This window comes from Ascidiella aspersa, chromosome 8 (assembly GCF_963924565.1).
Source record: "Ascidiella aspersa chromosome 8, kaAscAspe10.2, whole genome shotgun sequence".
Taxonomy (NCBI): domain Eukaryota; kingdom Metazoa; phylum Chordata; class Ascidiacea; order Phlebobranchia; family Ascidiidae; genus Ascidiella; species Ascidiella aspersa.
The window spans coordinates 6,507,821-6,531,997 of record NC_139454.1 but is presented as its reverse complement, the minus strand read 5'-3'; the positions used below and the strand labels follow the sequence as shown (position 1 = coordinate 6,531,997).

The 24,177-nt window shown below is 35.6% G+C and overlaps 4 protein-coding genes across 4 annotated transcripts; 1 reads left to right on the top strand and 3 right to left on the bottom strand.

Moving 5' to 3' along the window:
• Positions 1-4,440: 4,440 nt before the first annotated feature.
• LOC146135551 (high mobility group protein B2-like) lies at positions 4,441-6,707 on the bottom strand. The gene is made up of 4 exons (XM_083395389.1): positions 6,488-6,707; positions 6,152-6,306; positions 5,381-5,555; positions 4,441-5,202 (listed from the first exon to the last, which is right to left on the bottom strand). The coding sequence occupies exons 1-4, from the start codon at positions 6,635-6,637 to the stop codon at positions 5,077-5,079; spliced, it is 606 nt and encodes a 201-aa protein (XP_083251515.1). The 5' UTR covers positions 6,638-6,707; the 3' UTR covers positions 4,441-5,076.
• Positions 6,708-10,143: 3,436 nt separating this feature from the next.
• Positions 10,144-15,513, bottom strand: LOC146135550 (high mobility group protein B2-like). The gene is made up of 4 exons (XM_083395290.1): positions 15,317-15,513; positions 14,895-15,049; positions 11,676-11,850; positions 10,144-11,116 (listed from the first exon to the last, which is right to left on the bottom strand). The coding sequence occupies exons 1-4, from the start codon at positions 15,464-15,466 to the stop codon at positions 10,994-10,996; spliced, it is 603 nt and encodes a 200-aa protein (XP_083251416.1). The 5' UTR covers positions 15,467-15,513; the 3' UTR covers positions 10,144-10,993.
• Positions 15,514-19,936: 4,423 nt separating this feature from the next.
• LOC146135549 (uncharacterized) lies at positions 19,937-22,378 on the top strand. Its single transcript, XM_083395266.1, has 6 exons — positions 19,937-20,112; positions 20,346-20,451; positions 20,517-20,623; positions 20,794-20,966; positions 21,221-21,329; positions 21,671-22,378. Exons 1-6 carry the CDS (start codon positions 20,010-20,012, stop codon positions 21,841-21,843), a joined length of 771 nt encoding a protein of 256 aa, XP_083251392.1. The 5' UTR covers positions 19,937-20,009; the 3' UTR covers positions 21,844-22,378.
• On the bottom strand, positions 22,244-23,539 carry LOC146135548 (ribonuclease P protein subunit p29-like). Its single transcript, XM_083395267.1, has one exon. It carries the CDS (start codon positions 23,447-23,449, stop codon positions 22,853-22,855), a length of 597 nt encoding a protein of 198 aa, XP_083251393.1. The 5' UTR covers positions 23,450-23,539; the 3' UTR covers positions 22,244-22,852.
• Positions 23,540-24,177: the final 638 nt, after the last annotated feature.

Below are 24,177 nucleotides of genomic sequence, written 5' to 3'. Positions count from 1 at the left end.
CCTTACGTTAAACGAAAACTTTGATACTCCAGAAATAAAAATGTTAAAAAACTCAATTGTTTAAAGCAGTGGTTCTCAACCTTTTTGTTCTCGCGACCCTTTTTAAGTTTTCGATATCTTGCGCGACCCCCAATTATAGTGTATGATAAATAAACCTGAGTAAATAAAAAACACATTTTAAAAATGGCAAAATTCAAATAGGGAAAAAATCTAGTCTCGAATTGTATCAAAATTTGGCTAAAATGTTCTATGTACAACAAGCTAATGTTACGGTTTGAGCCAGGGTTGCCAGAGATTGACATTTTAGGTCAAATAATATTTAGCATGAACCTAGTGCGAGACTAAAGGGAATCAATGGAGTTAACTGTTATTGGTGAGCAACCAAAATCCCTTACAAAATTTACAAAAAAAATTTACAAAACGGTTAGTCGTTAACAGCAGTGCAATAATAAAGCTGTCTGTAAATTCTATTTCCTTTTGCAAAAACGGCAAGACCAAAATTCTATTATCGGTATTCTGTGGATGTTTCGGAAAAGGCTATTTAAAATGTTATAATACCGCTGAAAAGTAGAAATACTTTGCCTGTAACCAATGGTAAATCTAGCACAAATTTTATTGTTAATTGGCCTAATTTCAATTTGGAACTAAAGCGCTCTATACTACACCTGACGCTTTGGTACTGCAGAAAGTTATTGCAGAAATACGCATCAAAATCTCGCGAAGCGCGAACAATTTTTGAATTAGGTTGTTGAAGTTGGTATAAACAAAGTTTGTAGGCCTCGCGAGCCCGTGGTTTTACTGTTTCAAAAAAATCGGCCAAATTAGGACAGAAAGCTTACTTTTCCTAATGATTTACAAACCATCTGGCAACCCTGGTTTAGGCGTGTCCATTCATTTTTATTAGATATTGTTTGACTGAAGCTACGCTTGATTCATTAATTAAAAAGTGTAATAGTGACGTCATAAACGCGACAGGTTCACGGCAGCAAAAGCCGAACAAAGACAAATGTTAGACCGGCGATTGCTTTTGTTCCTATACTGCTAAACTGTTAGTTCATATTGCCTAATTCTTATGAATATTTCCTTAATGAAATTCTACATGGCGACCCCCCCAGACAACCCCTTGCGACCCCCTTGGGGGTCGCGACCCCCAGGTTGAGAACCACTGGTTTAAAGTCATTCATGGCGTTATCGACAGAAAAAATTCTAACTTTGTTATTTTGATTTTGTGCTTATGAAGTTGGAGCAACAGTCCCGGCTCGGCGAGCTATAGCAATAAATAGTTGATCGGGTAAAAGTTTTAGTTTTTTTAACTACGAGCTTTATGGATACCCGTATCTGTCTAAATTGAAATCGAGAGGCACTGTTCAAGATAAATTGTTACACCGCCATAATGTTAGTGGCCAAATTAAAAGGATTTCGGAATAGTTTGCAAGGATCACGGTTGCGGAGTCGGAGTCGGACTCGGGATTTGACTTTTTGATGGAGGTGGACTCGGGACTTGAAGAGTGACTACCGGAGTGCCAAGCCCCGAGTCCGATGTGCATATGCACATAAACAAATTCGAAACCTATAAGGTCGCAAAGTGTAAATTATAAAATGGAACAGCACATTGTGATATATTTTTCAACCACCTATTGTTGGTAGATGAGTTTTATAGCCCTTCTTTTAGTGAATTTCTTATATCAACCCAGTTTCGGATTTTAACATTTTAAAAATGTTTTAGTTATTACCACTTTTGTGCAATTAACACTTTAAAAGTCTGGAGATTAGGTATTGCTTTATAGGAAGGGCGAATTTGGACGATTCAACCTCAGCTTAATAAAAACTGGGTTTAACAGTTTCGACTCATCAATATAGCAGAACGAAACTAACTACAAATAAAAATAATCGCACTAAAAAGATTGTGCTCGAACAAACTTTTAGAAACACGATTAGAGTTTTACAAGCTACGCATAGTTTCTCAAAAGTAGTTCTCACAGGTCTTCACACGACAAAACATTGCCGACTGACATGCACTACAGAAGGGACACGTTCTGTGGGAGTGCATCGCAGAGGCCCAGATATGCGACGGCGAAGAAGACTGCTTTAAACATTACAAGCTGATCTACACCGAGTCAAAGAACGTTGTGCATGAGTGTCAGTCTCGCCGACTGACATCTGCTTCGAATTTCCACGATTTGAAGGGGAGCAATGCGCCGGTGGCATAGACGAACTGACTTGCGCGAAAGGGAGCCCGCTTGGATGGTGGTCGTTTTTTTGTCAGGTAACAACACTTACATTGCTCAGAGAGTGGTTTGTAAATTCGACAGACTGGGACAAGGGCAGCGAGAGTCAAACTCCACAACTTGCCATAACGATAGAGGTGCAGCCAGTGTCTAATTCAACAGAGTTGCCAGATGGCTAAAATAAACAAGCCAAAAAATGCAAAATATACTACAAACTCTAACAAGCCTATGTTTTTCGTAAAATAAATAAAAAATGCAATAAATTGTCAAGCTGGTACATTAAATTTCTATTTTTGTGGCAATTTTGCCCATTTTTTTTTTAATTTTTGTTGGCAATTTTTCTCTTTTGTGTTTTTTCTTCGCAATTTTCCCTTTTTGTGTTTTTTTCGCAATTTTTCCCTTTTTGTTTTAGTTTAATGTATTTTTAAAACAATACTCATGAATAAAAAAAAAGACTAAAAAGCCAAATTTGATTTTGATTTTTTTTTTTGAAAAAATAAAATCCAAAGAGGTTCAAAAAAGCCATAACTGGCAACCCTGTAAATTAAAAACAAAACCGGACGATTTGCCCCGGCATTAGACCCTGGAAGTGGAAATTTGGAACTAAATGTATCGACCAACGGGTTTGCAATGGCTTGGCGGATTGAGGAAAAAATGACGACAAGTCGAACTGCACAATCTTTTTATTGTATATCACGTATTTTAAAGTTGAAATGGACAAGTAGACCAAATTCTGCAATTTCCAGGTCACCTGAAGGTCACGGACTCGGAAAAAATACGTGATTTCTGTCCTGAAAGGTCCGTCCTGTCTGCGCCGTGTTTATGGCCAGTTGTAACTGCTGCCCGTCGGCCCGAATGTCTACCAAAGGATTTTGCTTAATCACTGAATTTCTCACAACGACGTTGTTCTCTGCAAGTTGAGTTTGTGACAGAAATTCTTTTTGCGGCAAAACATCGACGAACCGAACTGCCGTCAAAATCGACTGTTGAAGTGTACAAAAGTTACTATAAGGTGTATTACTGAAAATCGTCTGTGTGGGCGGCATTCAGAACTGTAGCGTCGATCGGAACTGCACAAAACAAGGGGTGGAAGTGTAAAATCGGAAAACAAGAACATGAACAAATGTTTACTTACTTGCAATGGGTTTGTAATATAGCCTACTTGAGAAGTGGTTAGCTGTAAATCTGCTCAAAATTTCCACTGTTAGCCCACTTGCTACTGCGAAGTAGAAAATGATTCATTTAAAGTTTTAAACTATTCAAAACAAGCCACTAAAAAAGGCGACGTTTGTTAACTTTTGTGTTGTTTAAATTAAGTGAAGAAGAAAAAAAAAATGTGCCCACATTCTGGAAAGAAGTGCGCACATTTTACAAATTCTAACTCTTTAACTATGTTCACATTTAGTCTACAATTAGTCACCTGTTGCGGGGTAGCCAACCATCAACTTGCGAGCTGAATGCGGCTCTTTAGTTGTATTTGAGTTTTTTCACATTTGCGTGTCGATTTTGTACGTTTAGTTTGTCAATTATATTGCCGATTCTAGCCCACATATTAACGATTTAACAAATCTATATTTTAGAAACTTCGATAGGCTGACGGCATTAATTTGATATATTTACCTGCTGGGGTAAATAACCATGTGAATGTATCCTACACATTCTTGCTGTTGTATTATGTGTTTGGGCGATAAATAAACGGGGCTATATTTATTTTCGTAGATGTGTAAGTAGTGATTGTTTGCGTTTAAAAAAGTAGATGCTGCTCTTGATCTCTTTTAAGTTGGCCACCCCTAACCTATACCTTAATCTAGATTCTAAAAATGACAACTGTGGAAATTATAGGCGGCCAAAAAAACATTATGAACACATTTACGATTTGCCCCTAATGCAGGGTTTCTTAAACTGGGGTCCATGAAGGCCTAATTGAAAAATGGTGTATATTTAAAAAGTAATTAATTTTTAAAAGAAAACAGTTTTGCACCGACTGTATTTAGACTTCATTTTACTTTCACATTTTTGGACGGAAATCAACAGATTTATGAAGTTTATTTGTATTGTGACGTCAATTTATGACGTTATCACTGACAATTTCTTGCCCACCGTGGTCCACGTGAAGCCAAAACAAAATTTAAGGGGTCCGCGGTCAGCAAAAGTTTATAAACCCCTGCCCTAATGCAAAACCAAATTTTACTAAAATTATGGAAAAAAATTAGGGGCAAATATTATCGGGTTAATGGACGTTGATTTTTATTAGATTTGGTTCTACAAGAATCAGCAAAAATGTTTAAGAAAACGGTTTATTTAACATAAGAAACAAAAAGCTTCGCACCTAAAAGCAATTGCAATAGGATTTATCCAACAACAAAGTTAATTCATTTAAGTATGGGAAATGGCATTTGGAAACAAGATGGCCATCAACAAAATTAAAGAAAGGTTAAGCCGCTAAAGAGCGAAATCTTTAACTAACCAAGGCAGTGGAACAGTTCAGTGTTAGATTGACAAGCACTTTCTGTCCCTTTGGCCAAACCAGAGCTTGAAATACAGGAGACACAAGTTATGAAAACGTCATTGGTAAAGAACACTCGAAAAACGAAATACCGAATCGAACGCGAATGCTAATATGGACGAGGCTTTTACTGTCTCATCACAAGCACAATGGCAACCATTAAAATGCAAACAAAAACAACGTGGAACGCATTTTGCAACGCAAGAACATGGATTTCAAAATGGTCACACTACAGGAGGCTGGTTTGGAGTTTTTTGTGCGGGTACACAAAGTCTTTAGTTCAGAATGCAGTCTGGTGCTTGTGTGTGGCACAATTGTAAGAGGAGCAAAAACGTTCACCATCTAATCACTGTCTGCATCACTTTCGCTGCCACTCTCTGAAGATGAAGAGGGACTCTCGACTTTTTGCTTTTTTTGGGCCGGCGCCCCTGCACCCTTCTCTTGGTTGGCTCGGTACTCAGCCATCGTCTTTAATTTAGACAACGCATGGTTAATTTCAAAGCCAACAAATTGCAACAAGGAAATGCAAGGCTTTTAGAACTTCAAAGGCTACTTTACAAAGTGTTTTTTTAAATATATAATAATAACCCCCCAAAAAATTATAAGTGTAAGTATGCAGTTAAATCGTGATCTATTTAGTATTCACCTTGACATATTTTGCTTTTTCAATTTCACCAAGAGCAGCATATTTTTGTTTCAGTTCTGGGGGAGCCTCGGACCATTTCTTGCCAAGATTTCGTGCAATTTCTCCGACAGTGAATCCGGGATTTTCAACTTTCAGTGGTCCACGGCGGTCAGCGCAGAATAAGAAAAATGCAGACCTAAAATATATATTAAAATTAAAACACACATATACGAAAATCTTTTAAAATAAACAAAAATAAAAAAAGAAGATATCAAGGTCATGTAAAACTTTAAGTAAACTAAAACACGAAGCAAACATTTATCAAACAAACTTACAATATATGTTTTATAAGACCAAGATATGTTTTATGGCTGCATTACAATAACCAGCTAAAAACCTTCAGGGTAAACGGTGTGCTATTGAGAATTTATTGGCTAACAACTTACTTAGTATAAATTGTGGGTAAGACTAAAGTAAGCATCTCTTTTAACAACATTTGCAATAATCAAATTTAAACACAAGAAAAAAATGTAAATATATAATAGTTCTAATATATATATATACATAATATATTTATCTTGGAGGTTATTTACTTCTTAAATCAACTGCAAACAGACTCTGCTTCACAATTAATTTAACGTTTATGTCAAGTAATAAGTATTATTATATTTATTTTCTTAAAAATTTCTATTCTGAAAACTCGTTTTCTAACTGTAAAAAAAGTGGTAGGCTTCTAGACCAGCGCCGAATTTATACTATGTTAAACAGTTTTGAAAAAAAGCAAGCACTAACTGGGGGCGTTTAGGTGCATTTGGGTCCTTCTTCTTTTTGGCCTTGCGTTTTGATTCTCCAGCAGGTGGTTCGTAGTGCTTCATTTCGCTATCATAACGTCGTTTGTCTAGTTCAGCCATATCGGTGAAGGTCTTTTTCTCCTTAACGCTCATGGCCTGAAAAAACAACAACACGATGTCCAACACTCTTGCTGCTGTGAAGCAAATTTAAAAGTCCCAATTAAAACCAACCGTAATGAGGTGTGTGATAAAAATGCGGTAAACATAAGTTTGTAACACGGTCAATAACAGAATAAAAACAAAGAATTAGGTTAGTCTGAAACAAAATACAACCAACCTTCCATCTTGTGGCACATTTTCGCGAGAATTCGGCGAACACGACAGTTTCGTTGGGGTGCGCCTTACGATGCTCACCCCGACAAGTTTGCACGAAATATGCGTATCCGGTCATTCGTCCTCGCGGCTTGTTTGGGTCCTTTTTAGGCATTTTTGATTATTTAAAAACAACTCTTTTAAGAAAATTGTAACTTCCACGGTCTGAAAACACGTTACGGTCAAAATACATAACAAATGTCCTACCATTTCCGCCAAAATCAAACTTTCGCAAGTTGAAAGCCTTGAAACCGTAAAATTGTTTACCGCCAATGACTAAATAAAAAACTGATAAATTCCTCAGTCAAGACATGTCTGACAACTATAAATAAATATACACCTAAATCACCTTACTTAAATAAGAAAATGTAGCAAATCAGCTCACTGAAGATCTTTAAAGTACTAAATGCGCCATACAAAGAAAACCTCTAGGCAAGCCTATGCCACCGTAAACGTATACATACGCTGTACTGTATGTGCGCAATGATACTAGTCTGTGGCAACGCTATACCAAGCCTACAAGCAATGGCCGCTGTACAGTTTCCCATTTAAAATGTACACGGAAAAGCGCCTCTGGATAAAATACTATAACTTGAAAACGTGGCCAGTTATAAAATATATGAACACATCAGCCTGATCTCCAAGCTTTACTTGTTAATTACATATTAAATTTATAAAAATCCGATGGCTATTTATTAGGATATACAGTTGTAAACAGAACCGTCTTTTTTGATTTTGGCTACCTTCGCCTATGCACTGCCACAATGGCGAAAGCTATGAAGCGGGACGCGGCTAGTCTCAATGCACTGTAAATAGTGCCTATACTACAGCACTAACATACCACCACTATACCTTATACAGGAAAAAAGACGTTAACAAAAATGGTCAAAATGTAGAGTAAGGCTAGTGTAACCTAATTGGCAACAACACATATCGAAAGAACAATATTTAAGCTGTTTAAAACCTTTGAAAAAAATGTAAACTATCCAATCGAAACAGCTAAAATAAGACTTCTCCGCGGCGTTTATCAAGTGAAAGAGACGTAACAAACTGGAGCAGCCCTTGGCGCGCTTATTATCTCGCCAACCAGCACAAGTTGGGCAACTGCGGGTTGGTTAAGACTGGCCAATAGAACCATTTTTCGATTTTTTAAGACACACTATTACATTTACACCGTATTTTAAAGAATTCTGTAAGTTTTTGCTTCGATGATTAACTAAAATAATATCGCTATTCGGCACATTTTTCAACGCCTCTACACAGATTTGCATGGCCTTCGTGAGATGTACCGTATATTTCTCGCAGCTACACAGGGTTCAAACATTTACGGGCTTGGTTTACCTGTGGCCAGTGTTGTCTGGATTTTAATTCATAGAAATTACAGTAGAAATGCCGGTTATGGTATATATATTTATTACTGAGTAACAATTTAATTACCTATTATACACAAGAGGTCATTTTATAGGCAACCCGCCATAACGAACTGCTAATATAATAGAATGCTTATACAACCTTTCAAATAAAGACTCCATTATCGTATTCCAGGCGCCAAAGGCAGTAAAACTTTCAGGCTTTTGCAGTGTTGTAGTGACTTAATTAAGTAAATGACCTGACTAAATGCACGTACGTTACTGTTTTTAAATAACTTGACTTGAATGCTCCCGAGTCATAATTTTAATAACTTAAAACTTTGGGATGACCTGACTTGGACGTTATTTGCTATGACAATGAATTGAACTGAGACCTGACGTGCTATTTTTTTATAAATGACTTAACTTGGACTTGATTCTTTTGCAAATGACTTAGCTGGGATTGAGTCATTTTTTTCATTTAAATCTGACAAATAGTTTGTCTGATTTATTTAACATGGACAACATGGTGTGTTCTGATTTCACCCAAAGTGGACAACATTGCTTTCCTATACATGTTTACATATATGTTTTCATCTAAATTCAATCGGGAAGACTATTTAATCGTTTAAGAACGGTCAAAAAGTTGTCGGTATAAGTAGTGTTTCCCGTACTTTGCAGTGTCCTGCACGCACTACAATATAGGTACATGAAAAAAACAGTGGAAAAATATTCCTGAGTTTGCTAATTTTGTTAAGGCAACAGTGGAGTATTAAACAAGTCTAAATTTTCGAAAATATTTATATTTACTAACATCATAATTTTCGTTGCATTCATTTTTAATTCCAGTAACTGTTCATTCTTGGATTTAAACTCCTGCTTCTATAAAAGTGGCAGCTTACAATAGCCTAAAATAAATGTGCCAAAATGTTCCAATTTTTATGGTAGGAGACTTAAATTTTAGCAGGGAGCCAAGAGGCATGGTTAATACTTAACTGTCATAACCTTATGAATGTTAAATTGTGTAATTTCCTAGCGTATAACGGAAAGCGTCAAAGTTAAAATATTTCAACTTTTCCGCAACCGAAAGCGTTTTTGAAAACGTTTTACGTTAACGCTAGACGCGTCTAGTGTAGGAAACCAGCCTTAAGTCGGCGTTTCTCACTTTATGAGTCGCGACCATGAATTGGGCCGCCGACTGCGATAGTCATATAGCAGGGGTTCCCAACCTGTGGTACGCGTACCACTATCCCTGTTGTTTCGTATCATTACGATCTTCAAAATACAGGCATGTCAATTGTCAATAAGAAGCACAGCTGCTTTGAAAAGCCGTACAACCCTGTTAGATAGTGGGCGTTAATTATGTCAAATGATTGTTCTTGATAGATATCAACTACTGTTTTATATCTTAATCTACAAAATGCTAGTTGTAAGATAAAAATATGCTTGGATTAAATTAGTTGCTCTGCAAGAAGTGGTACGCTGTATGGCAGTACAGAGCGTCCAAGTGGTACGCGACCGTAAAAAGGTTGGGAACCCCTGTTATATAGGGTTAGATTTATTATGCTTGGTTACGAAAATACTATCTCCGAAATTTGACAATACTGTGGAGGCAATACGACGACGTATCTCAAATATTTAATTCGCACTGATTTACGCCAATTTATCATGTTTCGTTCACTGACAAAAAGTCCGGTAAAGAGAATTGTGTGGCCAAAGGTTCGCCGTTGTACTTACGCTTCAGTCGCTGCGAAAAACAATGTTGAGAAACACTGTTCTGGCTAGTGTACAATTCGAATTAAAGCACAAAACCAATTTCTAGAAAAATTGTTAACTTTTGTATGCTTGTTTTAGTTGTAATCTAAATTTAGATTCACAAATATTTGTCCAAAATCCTTCTTCAGTCTCGTTTAGTAAAGTATTCAGTCACGGGATTTTTTAAGCGTGGAGCCAATCCTTTTTTATTTTGATGGATAAAAATGATCTAGTCGAAGTTTAGCTTAATTTCGAGCTTGTGCTAGTTTGTAACCGACTAGATTTAAATCTAATTAGTAATAGCTGAAAAAAAATAGTTTACCGAGTTGAATCAAGGCAAGATATAACTAACATTAACTGTAAATTTTGTCTGTTGGTCAACCACTCAATCAGGTGGCCTGTGGAGAGTTTGGGCTGACACTAGCAAAAAGGCCAATCACTTAAAAAAAATTTGGCTGTAAGTGCACCATTCGACATTCCGATGTTGCACAATTGCCTTTTCATTAAGTCACTTGGGAGCTTTTTAAGAAAACAATTTTATTAAATCGAAGAACGCAAAGCTGCGCACATAAAAGCAACCACAAAAAAATCTATAAAATACCGGATAATATACTGAAAGTGTTCAATGTCCACTATCATTAGTAGCGAGCGGCATTGGGCAGTGGCTGTTGGCACAAGACAGAGTTTTATCGTGAACAAAAAAGTTCGGCCGAAAAAATACGAGAGCTCATTACAAAGTAGCCGTAGGGCGCAGTCCACTTGCGTAAAAGTCGCATTTATGAACGAAAAAATAAAACGTAGGCAAACGGCGTTAAAACGATAACGCGTGTCTATTAAAAAAATGGCGTAAAAGATCACAACATCAACAGTATATTGGTCGAGCACATTGAAACAAGAAAACAGATGTTAAAACACGACAAGGCGTGGACCGTTCAAAATAGACTTTAAAACCCGTTTAAAATTAAAACCTGTTTAAAACAAAGTTCATTGCGAAACGTGGCACTACATTACAAAACAAAATTAATTTTTAAAAGTTCATGTTAACCACTTATGGTTCGTTTTTTTTACCCAACAGCGCTAACCGATTTTTTTAAAACGGGAATACTTTTAACAGCGTTTGTCAAACACGCACAAATGGATTTCGAGCGGCGTCAACGACAATAACAAAAAAATCACAACAAACAAACAGCGTGTTTAAGAAGCGAGTACAGTTAAGGAAGCGACTCGGCAATGTCTGTATAGTTTTGCGCGGGAACTAGTGCTACGAGCTGTCTCTGCTGATCAGCGAAAAAAAACGTATAGCGTATTATACTGTAGGCGTGCAACACACTGTGACTAATCGGTCACGGGTAAAATGAGCAATTGGTCTAATCGCTGTCCACCTCGCTTTCGCTTTCGGAAGACGAGGAAGCCGGCTCCTCAAGCTTTTGTTTTTTGCCGACAGGGCCGTCCCCTCCTTTACCTTGATTGGCTCGATATTCAGCCATCAGCTGCAAAATCAAGTGAAGTTACGAAAAATATTAGCGAAAATAAATCAGTGTTTCTTTTTTAATCGAAAACATACGTTGGTGAAAAATGCAAGCAGAAATGAGATTTTGTAAGACAAATGATATCTTTGATTTTGTAACTAAAGCTAAATAGAGTAAGCTTTATACATTTATGTATTGTTATTGGGGTGACAACTGATAAATAAAACGTTTTAAAGGGCACAAACTCGGGCAGGAGACTTTTCAGTAAACTATTTTTTATTAATTTTTTAACTTACAAACCATCCAAATTAGACATTAGGATAGTAACAAAACAAATTATATTAAAGAAAATAGCAAAAAACGTTGATGATAAACGAAAAACTGTAAAAAAATTGTCCAGTATGAGAGTTAAAGAAAGCTGCTGTCTGTTGAATTTAAAATTGAACCAGCAGTATGGCTTATTACAGAAAACGATTTCATTGTTAATCAAAATTAAGAAAACTGTAACAACATAGTATAAAATTGTACAAAACAATTAAGAAAAATATTAGTAAATCTTTAAGTTTAAATCCGATGTTACCTTGTTGTATTTGACTTTTTCTACTTCCCCTTGCTGAGCATACTTTTGTTTCACCTCTGGGGTTGCCTCGCCCCATTTTTTGCCAAGATATCTCGCGACATCTCCAACCGAATAACCGGGGTGTTCTATCTTCACCTTGGCACGACGGTCAGCACAAAACAAGAAAAATGCTGATCTGCAAATACAAAAGAGCAGTCAGTTAAAAAAAAAACAGGGCTTCAACTTGTATTCATCCATGGACCACCAGGACCTATTCAAAAAACTGTGCTTGTACATTAGTCACACATCAGAACATCATCTAAAATGCCAAAAATCCACCACTTGTTTGATTGACCAGTAAATAAATCATTTAGTGATAATATTGGTTGGTTTCTTAAAAGCTTTCATACAAAAACCCTGTGAACCTTTTTGATAGGTCATTATAGACCACCACAGTTGAGAAGTATATAGTCCAAAAATGTTGCAATGATTTATTACAAATAAAGAGTAGTAACATCCAATTTAATGCTATACAGTACAATTTGCTTACTTCACAGTAAGGCGTTAAAATAAATATTATGAATATCAGACTGACCCAAACAAATGTACCAAGTCCTTACGGCACACTCAAGTATTGTGTTTGTGATTTTGCTACAAAAATATTACCAAATTATATGGGCCGAAAATTTATTTTCGGGACATATCTTGTTTTTGCCGTTATTCTTTTTTGGTTTCCTATGGTTTCCTATGGTTTCCTATGGTTTCCTATGGTATGTTTCAGACCGAGTTTTGTCCGAAGCTTTATAGAAAAAGTAGACATCGTAGAACCTTCAAATTTTCAGACATGGCGTAGAGTGGTATGTAGGTGCTTTGTAAAAGTTTATGAGGCTGCACTCCCAGGGGCCTTTGCTTGGGGGGTAAAAACCTGAAATATTGCGTTTTAGCACTTTGTAGCTAACGACAGCCATCTAGCAGCAGAAAAACTTTCATACAGAATTCGTTCATATTCGCTTGCTTTGTCCAGCTCGCGTCGCGACGAGGCGGCTGCTGGCATCCCTGCTGCGCCCTATTGTCCCGCGCGTGCAACATTTGTGTTGGAAGTGGCTTGCCTAGTAAAACTATGCACATGCGACTTGCCTTTCATAAAGAGGCCTCTCTAAGTAAAAAAACCTATTGCTCTTACAACACAAAATATTTTACCACCGCAAATTTAAATGCGAATCCTACAGGCAGTGTACACATCTCTGTTAGCACATGTTGTAATTGTTGCACCATTCAAACATATCAACACCAGGTCTAAGCAAATATAATTATACAAGGGCCGCAACAACAAAAAGCTTAAGTTTAACGCATTCTTAACGACGACGTTACAAAGCTACGTCATAACATGGCGTCATAAATAAATAAATCTTGCGTTTATTGGATTTAAATTGGCAAAACTTTCAATATAAAACGTGGCTTATTAGGCACATAAACGTGTTTGCATATTGCTCAAAACTACAGATTTAAACTCTGTTTCAACAGTGATTGCTCAGACCAAGGCATGGTAAAAATTTACACAGTAAAAGTTGGAAAAAGTATAGCAAACCATAGACGTTAAATCATTTAGAGAGAATGAAAATATTGACTTTTTAAACATGCTAGCTGACCAAAATGTAATAACATGGCCGTAAGCATTATCTACGTAAATTTTTATTGATCAAATGTATGTTTCGATCATTTGCCAAAATCTACGCCATATTTGAACCCCCTTCGCTTCAAAGCCATAAGTTATTATATTATTATACACAACTTATAATTGTGTGTAGATATGTTGGATTGGAGTAGCATACAGAACAGGTGCAAATAGCAAATATTCTCCAAATACGATGTTTCCAATATTCTCCAAATCGTATTTCATCGTATTGTCGCGGTAATACACAAAGAGGTAAGGCCGTGAATAAAGGTTCACCCACCGTACAATTAACGGAGGGAAGCATTTCGAGTAGGGATGTTCAAGGCAGAATATCGGCGACTCATTTATAATGCTTGCTTTAAATGCGGCGTCAGCATTTTTTGGGGCGACCAATTACTTTGCGATAAGCTTCGCCTAATAATCAAGTGTCAATAGGGTGTATTTACCGCCGCAAATTTAAATGCGAAATCTTAAGGCAGTGTACGCCTCTCTGTTAGCACCTGTTGTGCATGTTGCTCCAACCAACATGCCAATATCAGGCCTAAACAACTAGCAAAACTTTCGATTTAATAGTTTGCGTATTAGGCACATAATAGTGTGTTTCATATTGTTTAAAACTACAGATTTAAAGTCTGTTTTAACAGTGATTGCTCGGACCAAGCCATGGTAAAAATTTACCGAGTAAAAGTTTGCAAAAGTATTGCAAACCATAGGCGTTAAACCATTTTAAGTCTTGAGGAGAATGATAATATTTGATTTTCAAACACGTAAGCTCTGGCCAAAATGTAATAAAATGGCCATGTACATTAACTACGCAAATTCTATTTATCAAATATATGTTTCGATCATTCCCCAAATACTACGCCATATTTGAACCCCTTTCGCATCAAAGTGGGGAAGTTTTCGGCCCATATCTGTTTTTGCTTGCAGAAACAATTTAAGGAAAATGAAAAACAAAATATGAAATATATAATATAAAATACACAATACAAAATACAAAATATTAAAAAATGAAAAGTGTAAAATAAAAAAAATATTAAATAAAAAAAAAAATAAAAAAATAAAAATAAAAAACACACAAAAAAAATAAAAAATAAAAATTAAAAAATGAATATGAAAAAAAAAATTGAAAAAAAAAAAATAACGAAATAAAATCAATTTCAAAAAAAAATTAAAACTAAATAAAAATAAACACTAAGCCCTGACAATATACCCCCTGACAAAATATACAACAACCGCACCCCCGTCTAGTTATATTTGCTTTGGTTGGTTTAAGTGTGACATTAATCTGGTGAAAGGCAATTAGGTTTGCCGCTGTATCCAAAAAGACATCCTATGTCACATAATTTAAAAATTAGCTACTGTACAAAAATATAAACAACATATTTTAAAGGCGTTACTGTATAAAAAACACATACATTTAGGCCAGGAATTGGTCTGGGTTGCCAAGTGAAAGCCAGGAATCCTGACAAGTTAATTCAAACACATTCCACAAAGTGAGTAACCAAGAAAACACAGATGAACAGCAAGTTTTCTGGGTAACTTTAAAGTTTAAGCATAATTACTGGGGTCGTTTCGGTGCGTTTGGGTCCTTCTTCTTTTTTGCCTTGCGCTTGGCTTCGCCGGGCGGCGGAGCGTAGTTTGCCATTTCGTTGTCGTAGCGATGCTTGTCCTTTTCTGACAAATCGGTGAAGGTTTTTTTCTCCGTATCGCTCATGGCCTGTGAAAAAAAATGTCAATTAGCGGTTAAACGGCTGACTCGCCAACTTTAACGGTCCTATAACTCGCGTTTTTTAGGTATTTCGTAAATGCATTTTGCGCAGATAACGGCCTAAAAACGGCGGTTTAGGTAAAACTTCGACATGCAAGTTAAAATCGCACTAAATGGTTACAAACGATAGTGTGTTTGAATTTGAACACATTTTAATTTATACCACTACTTAAAAAAATAACATTTAAATAGAATCTGAAAGAAAAGATCACCAACCTTCCATCTTGTGGCACATTTTCGCGAGAATTCGGCAAACACGACCTGTTCGTTGGGATGCGCCTTACGATGCTCACCCCGACAAGTTTGCACGAAATATGCGTATCCGGTCATTCGTCCTCGCGGCTTGTTTGGGTCCTTTTTAGGCATTCTGGCTGTGGTCCGGTACAAATATTTAAAATAAAATCACTACACTTAGGTCTGCAAAAAAGCACCGCATAACACATTACAGTCGATCAAAAAATAGATGACACATGCTTAAGCGTAACGTTTTTGTAAATGTTGAATTTTTGCGACTTAGCGATAACTGCGAACAACAACGGTTATAACTAACTACGAAAACGCCACACAAAGAAACCCTGCAGGCAAGCCTATTCTACCACAGCGTTTACGCTGTATGTGCGCAATGATACTAGTCTGTGGCAACGCTATACCCAACCTACAAGCAATGGCCGCTGTACAGTTTCCTATTTAAAATGTACACACTCAGACGCCTATGTTGTTGACACTATATCTCGAAAAGCTAACATCATATACAGTTTAAAAACATATCACCGTAATCACTAAGCTTCAGTGCTTACACAGATATGACATATATAAAAATTAACCAACGCGTTTTTGAATTATAGAGTGGTTAAGTTACCAGTATTTCACGCTTTTAACAGACGCCGTCTATGCACTGCCACAATGGCGAAAGCTATGAAGCGGGACGCGGCCAGTCTCAATGCACTGTAAATAGTGCCTATACTTCAGCATTAACCCACCACCACTATGCTTTACATGCTAAACCGCTTTCACAAACCATAGCAAATTGCACAGAAAACATAGTGCAATATTACAAACACCTACAAATATCGATAAAGCGAAGATTAGGCTGTGAAACAGTGTCTAAAAATAAACAACTTACTGACTTGAAACAGCTAAAATAAAGTCTTCTCCGCGGCGTTTATCAAGCGAAAGAGACGTAACAAACAGGAGCAGCCCTTGGCGCGCACAAAACTCATAGCGGCCGTCTACAGCTTGTGATTCGCTGCTTTGCTGCACGTGTTTAAGCAGCGGGAACAATCAAATGGCGAACTGCTTTTTGTTTAGAGTGCCCTAGTTTTGCGGCTGTAACGGGCGGTTAGGCGCCTAGCTATTATTATTGTTCCAGTTATGCATGCATTGAACGTATGCGACGTTCGAAAACAATGACTGTCCCTTAAGTGCTTGAAAGCTTGGCGGCATTTTTTTACTGTAAGTTATGTTTGAGCTGCAAGCCTTTATTAAAAAGCAAACAATGCACTCAAAGATTTATAGCGTCTCTCGCTCTGCTGCATTGTTTTTGTTTGTAAAAGCCTATTTTATATGTCGCTTAGTCGTTAGCATTTCTGCTCGTTTCATTTTCACCAGCTGGGTTGAATTTTTTCACTACATGTTTGTATATTCTTTGAAACATTTTGTACACTACATAATATTATCCGACAATTACCGCCAGAACAACTTTTTGGTTTTTTAAACCGGTTTGTAGATCAGTCTTAAAAACTTTGTTTTTGTTCCAATTATAGCTTTTAAAAGTTAATCTAATTGGTAACTAATTTTACGTGAGTTTGCAACTTAAATAACATTTGCATTTCGGTAAATGGCATTTTGTTAAATGGCCTGGTTCATATCAACGATTTTGCGCTTGATCATATTTTTTTTCAAAATTTAACGTGGAATTGTCTGTCTTGCCCACCGATTTTTGCCTAAAATATTCATTTATCAACAAACGTCGTACGCTATGTTAAACATGCGAATCACTGTTTTTGCGTGATGCTGACACATTACATAACCTCCGAAATCAGTTTTTCATTTAGATCTAAAAAAGTTCAAAACCAATGATAAGTCAATTACCTTTTTGCTTGTTCTCTCCAGAGGTTGTAGAATTGCGGCCATACCTATCGTATGCAATAATTAGTTTAAAAAATGGGAAGCATTGTTATATTTTAAAACTTATCAATTTGAACAAAATAAAGCGGACTGCAGGCATAAGAATGAAATATGAACAACATCAACGTTGGAATCAAACACAGTTCGGAATAAGACCAAAATAGGAATACCTATAAATAGTCGTTATAACGTCTTAATATTGAAAGACACTAAAACCTAAATGGTCAAAATTAGGCCTATACAACCTTTTACCTAGTCCAAACCCGAAACTCCAACCCTAAGTATACAACTCCCCTAATATTTTCAACCCCAACCCATTTTCTTACCACACCCATTACCACCAACAACCCCAACACGGTAAAAAAATCCGGTGCCATAACAGCGGCGCCTCAACGGCGCCATTCAAATTAGGACCCTCAACCGTCGAAAACAGCTGATGCCAGACCCATGGCCCCCGATCGTCTTATACCCTTATCTACAGTTTCAGCTGTTATTTAGGACTTATTTCGATGAATTTATGCCTATTTCGAAAAGTTTATGTCTTGATATTATGCTGCGTATTTCGCTTTATGTCGTTGATCTTTATACGGTTTTATAGATGATTCTGCTTTATGTACTGTTGCTTTTAGGTCTTAGTGTGTGTTCCCAATAGAAGAACATTTTAGTTCAGGATAAACATTTACCAATTATTCGTTGAAAATGAATAAAGAGTTATTCGCAACGTTCAAATTGATACCTACTTCTGTATGGGCTTTGATATTCTTACTACGTCTTACTACAACCTCCAACCATTATGCTCCAAAATTTACCAATTAAAATAGGCTACATTAAATCAGTGCAAATTTATGAGCAGAGGCAACTTGAAGATATAAATCAGAAGTTCTTAAACTGAGGTCTTGAACCCCTTGGGTGTACGTGGACTAGTTTTAGGGGTCCGTGAAGGCCTAATTAATGTAGTTAATTATTTAAAAAAAAGTAATGAGTTTTTAAAACTTAGAATTTAATTGAAGAAAAGGCTTACGTTCTTTTTTAATGGTTAGACTTCATTAAGTTTTATATTTTTCAGACCGAACTCACCAGACTTCTTAAATCTATTTGACGTCACTTTATGACATTAGTTCTAAATATTTGAACATATTTCTTTGCATTTGGTTAAAAAAGTAAATACAAAAATTAGCATATAAGGCAATGTTGCGTGTTGTGTCTAAAATATAGATGGATTAAATGAGCATCCTGAATTTTTACTTTTCTAAACAGGAAATACGCGAACGCACGGTCTAATTTAAATTAAGCCATCAAGCTGGGGCCATTTAATTACTAATACGTGTTGTAGCTTTCTTGTGTTTGCGGGGGCCGCATGTTATAGATTTGAAAATGATTGTTGCAATTTAGGACATGAATCCAATGTGCAATGCTGTGTGTTTATTTAAAATGGAACGAAAAAATGCATACCACTTGGTAATAAGCATGTCACAAACTTTTACGTAATTAAACTCGTGACATATATCGATGGGAAATCACTAACGAATATAAAACGTTAAGTCAGGGATGACCAACCTTTTAGCAGAATGGGACGCATTGCCACTTTAAAAATTTCGATGGGCCGCAAAACCCATTAAATTACATGGGAAGACGTCATATGGTGACGTCATAAACCAACTTAACTTATAAACACCCAATCTTCGAGAGTGAACTCGTGCGGAGACATGCAAGAAAATCTCGGTCTATTGCGAGAAGCGAGAAGAGTTGAGTTTACATGTAGCATGCTGTGGTATACGATACCTTTGGGCTGATATATTCACACATTTAAAAACAAAACAACGATCTTGTTTAACAACGATCGGTGCATAAGTATAGGCCTATTCCATGGATGTTGAATGCGACATTAGACTCGATTATCAGAAAAAATTTAAGATTAGGCCTACATCAAATACTGCGCGGTCTATACTTTGATGATAGTCGAAACAATTGTTTTAAATAAAGGATACTGAAAGTAATCGAGTAAAATATTATAAGAGATTAATAAAATTTGGCTAAAATTAATATCAAATTATTTTTGGATAGATTTGTTGTACGATATGTTTATGCAAGTCTCCTGATGCCTGAATATTATGTTAATGATACGGCTGTACTGCGGAAGTTAATCTTTGACGCAAACACATAATACTGTTACAAAACGGCTTATAACGTTAAGAAAAATATGTAAGTGAAATTGCTTACTGTTAAAAATCGCCATATTGAACGCGATATTTTGCGGACCCTCGATAGTTTATTGGTGAAAAAATGGTACCGGTATGACCATATTGGGACGACGCCTGCTCATTACTACGTCTCTCTCTAATAGAAAGATACTCATTTTCTCTGTCCTGGAGAAACTAAGTTTCTCCTATTTAGGAGTATCGCGTCGTGTCTGGCTTGTAAAGGAGTGCCTTCTACCGCTGTTTTTGATTTGTGCGACTTGCAAACATACCGACTGACCGACACATCTCGAAAAACTTAGGCCATTTAAGATAAAATTTAGATGACTTGATTATAAAGTCAAAGACACGATATAATCTGTAGACTTTTTTTGGAAATTCATTGCACACATTCCGCCATAAATCAACAAAAACCTTTGTTGCACTAATTTGTTTTACCTTTTTACTAGTGTTTGACAGCATTCACAGTTGCGGTAGTTCCCCGTAGTGTTTTCTGTTATATAACAATACAGTTGGTCAAGTTTTTTTTTTTTAAATAACTCTTGATTTACCAATTATTTTGTCTGTGATAACCATATTTTAGAATGCATAACCTATTATATCTCTTCGCAATTGATGTGTTTATTCAATTATGTGGGTTTATTATTTCATACGGTTTGCAGACGGAAAAGTTGTTTGATTTGACAGGTAACCAAATAAAATTGTCTTTTATTAGTATGCTGATCCTATTTTTTGTTTATGCTATGTAGAGGTTGGTGTAAGTTACTAGTTTAAATATATACATTTTGTTTCCAAAGTGTTTTTTTGTAATTGGCATATTCTAGAGTACCATATAACGTTGTATATTTGACAAAAGTTGGGTTGGTTTGTAGCTCTGAGGTGGTGCTTTTTCATAAAAATTGTGATGTATATTTTTTCAGGTTCTCTTACGTTTCTTCTCCTGTCACAATTAAGTTGGCGATTAAATCTAAAACCCAGTTGGAGACAAACTGCATTGACAACACTTGTTGCAGTGTGGGCCATCAGGTAAACCACATTAAAACTTCTGATATTTTTAGCCAAGTAGCTAATTTGTTTAAAAAATTATTTAGACTTGGTGGCTTTTTGTTTTACCGAGTCTTGAAGCATGATGGCGACCAGCGATTTGTCAAAGTTAAAACCAAACCAGTTGTGTTCTTTATGTACTGGATGGTTCAAGGTAGGCTTGAAAAGTTTTTACTAACAAATAAATGTAAATTTACTTGGTGCATTTTTGTGGAACCATGTTGTTCAGCAGTAAATTTGTAAAACTTATCCTTTTGCTAAATCTCATGTTTTTCAATAATAAAAATACCTTCAATAAATTATACAGATTTTTTTGTTTTTTAGCCTTATGGGTGTTTATCACACTTCTACCAGTATTGGTGGTAAATGATAGTAAACGTAGAAAGCCACTTGGAATGATTGACTACTTCGGGTTTGGAATATGGCTGATTGGGCTAATTATTGAAGTTACTGCTGACTGGCAAAAAAACGCATTTAGAAATGATCCACAAAATGCTGTAAGTTTATTTAAACAAACATAGATATTAAATGACTATTATTCTGTTAGAAATGTTTCTGACAACCTTAAATCAATTGTTTTAAATGTCTGCATAACTTATCAAACTAGCTTCCCATTTTTTGGTTATAGTAGATTAAAACTGTTGTGACCAAATTTTTTTGTACAGATGTTCATCCTTTATAAATGTTGTAAATTTACCTATAAATAACTTGAATATTTTAACATTAAAGGTTTAAACCTTATTGGTTTCAGGGAAAGTTTATTTCTGAAGGTTTGTGGTCAATCAGTCGCCACCCGAATTACTTTGGTGAAATTCTGGTGTGGTTTGGAATTTTTATAGTAGCTAGTTCAATTCTTACAGGTGAGCGTGCAAAATAAAGCATCAATATCAAACATGCAACTTTTCTCTACAAGCTAAATATTCTAACTGAAAGTCACAGAAAAATAGATATATTTATGTTATTTTGTATATCATACTAAAGTGTGTAAAAAAATTCAGTAAAATAAATTTATTTCAATGAAATGCCCCCAATAAATTCCAAATCCAGTAGCTTATAAAATGGCTGACATTATACAAAATACAGTATTTGTTTTAGGCAAGATTTGATAAACAACATATGTAGATTTAGCACTAACACTTAAATGATAATGGTATATTTGTAAATATTTTGCCAGTTGCAAAACTTATGGTTACTTACACAGGATGGAGGTGGATTTGTGTTATTTCCCCTTGCTTTGTTTATTACCTGCTCAACTACGTTAGTGGAATTCCGATATTAGAACGTGGAAGCCTGAAACGGTACGGCGAATTGCCAGAGTACAAAAACTACATTAACAACGTTCCTATTCTAACACCCTTCTTTGGCAAAACATGAATGTCAACTCGTGTGTTTAGAGGAATTGTTTAAAAATTATAATTACATTTATAGCCAATTGTATCTTGTCTCTAAAGGTGTGTAAATTGTTTGTAAACGAGAACAGAAATGTTTAATTGCACACATGTTTTTTTAACTTCAAGTCCTTTCAGGGCGTAATAATGTAATTTGGCATTTTATAATTTCAATTGAGCTTCGATAGAAAAATGATACAAGTGTGATGCCATCTGCTTTCAGCTATTAAAATTTATTTATATTACTCGGTAAATATACTACTGTTTTACTTGTTTAAAATCATGTCTTTTTTGTTCTTATCAACTTGTGTTATAGCAATCTTTTGTTTAATTAACCCTATCACCTGTATTACGAAAAAAAAAAAATATATATCACGGAGGAAACAAACTCTTTAAAAGTGAAGTTGATGTATTACTCTTTTAACCATCATGTGCTTGACCATTTGTATATATATTAATATAAAATGGACTTTATTTATACATGCAAAATCTTTATGATTTTGATTAACGAGGACTGCCTATACAATTTTATTAAAAAAATCATGGCACACATTCTGCAAACCAGTAATATCACAACTGGACAATCAACCTTAATACACATTAATAGAATAGGCAAATATGATTTGTGTCAAATTGTTAGTTGTCTGATGGATATTGTACATTCAAGTCTTTTACAAAAATAAGTTGGCAAACTTGACAATATTTCAGGCCACACAGTTTAAAATTCACTGAGTTGAACGCATTATCAAAATAATTTTAGGACTTTCGTGATTTTGGGGCCATTTTTGTTTCGCAGGGTTGAACAGGTGTTATCCTACACCAAAGAACAATAATAAGCTATCGCTACCTGTTATTTCAAAATCAACCATGTTTTGTTATGATGCCTTAAATCCGTAACTAAGAAATGCTTGTGGCAGTGTACAGGAACATACTAATCAAATTGTCGTACAAATACCGTATTACTCATTTAAATTGTAAATTGATTACAACAGAGTTCATATCAAATTTATTTTAGGAGTAAAATTTTTAAACTTTTTAGTCAGTCTGTGAGCTGGTCTCAAACAAAATTGATCGCCAAAAATATAAATATTATGTTCAAAAAATTGAATCATGAAAACTGAATTTGGCTTCGGGATTCTCAAAACTTTATTATTTTTTGTCACAATCTGAAACATGTTTTTTGACTCCGTTAATACTGTGCCTTGAATACTTTCATATGTTTTGCACTTCGCTTTGACCACTTTGATATCTGCACCATGAAAGTCTGCCTTTAGCATGAGTTCTTGCATTTTCCTAATATCCACACCACCTTTGTCATAGCATAAAAGTTCTTGCATATATTCTGCCCACAACTGTCGTAACGAATTGAAATCGTTGTATTTACAATTTTCAACCTTGGCAGGCCTTGTTGGCATGGCTTTAACCTTGGTCTTTTTTTGTTTCGACTTTTTCTTAAAATAGGTTCCACTCGATTCTGCTTTTAACAGGATTGGTTTGTGGTGCAGCAGGCGTATGGTCTTTTCCATTTTTTCTTCTTTCAGGTTTGGCATTGCCTCGGTGAGAAGTTTTTTCATGTAGTCACCACTCTCCATGTTGGGTATTTTTATTGATTACTCTATTTAAAATTAGAAAGTATATAGGAAATTAATCTTGACACTTGACCAGGTGAAACAGTCCCAGAATACTCATTATATACATACTCAATTTTTTAGAGGGAGGGTGTTGCATAGATTCTAAGAATATTTATTTAGTTATTTTTTTAAGTTGCACAACTTTCTAATTTCACAAAAGTGTCCCCAAATTGGAAAAATGCTATTTCGAGTAATAGTGATTGGTGCATTGCTCTAATGAAGATATAAACGGTTAAAATGTTATTAAATATAGTATGAAATTAAATTCGTTAAATATTAAAATGACAACAACTTTAAAAAGCCCACTACAGTTTTTGTTAATTTTGTAAACCATCTTGCATTTTTGACCTAACGTGTTAACTTCGGGGAAATTTTGACTTTTTTGCCAATGTAACCCAACAACTACCTTCAACAATCTAACACTAGACTACGTTGATATTTAGTACAAGCTTTTTACAACCGTAACAGACAATTTTAACTGTAATATTAAGAAAAAAGGCGCTGGTCTAAAATCCTACTACATTTTGGTCCGGGGGGTTTCTATTTCTAACATTATTTGAACTAGAGTGCGCTTTTGGGTTTGGGTGGGTGAACTATTAATATATTCATTCCTCCAAATTTACTTCTTCCTTGCAATTTACCTCGTTTCGTTACAGTAAAAAAGTGGTAGGATTGTAGACCAGCGCCAA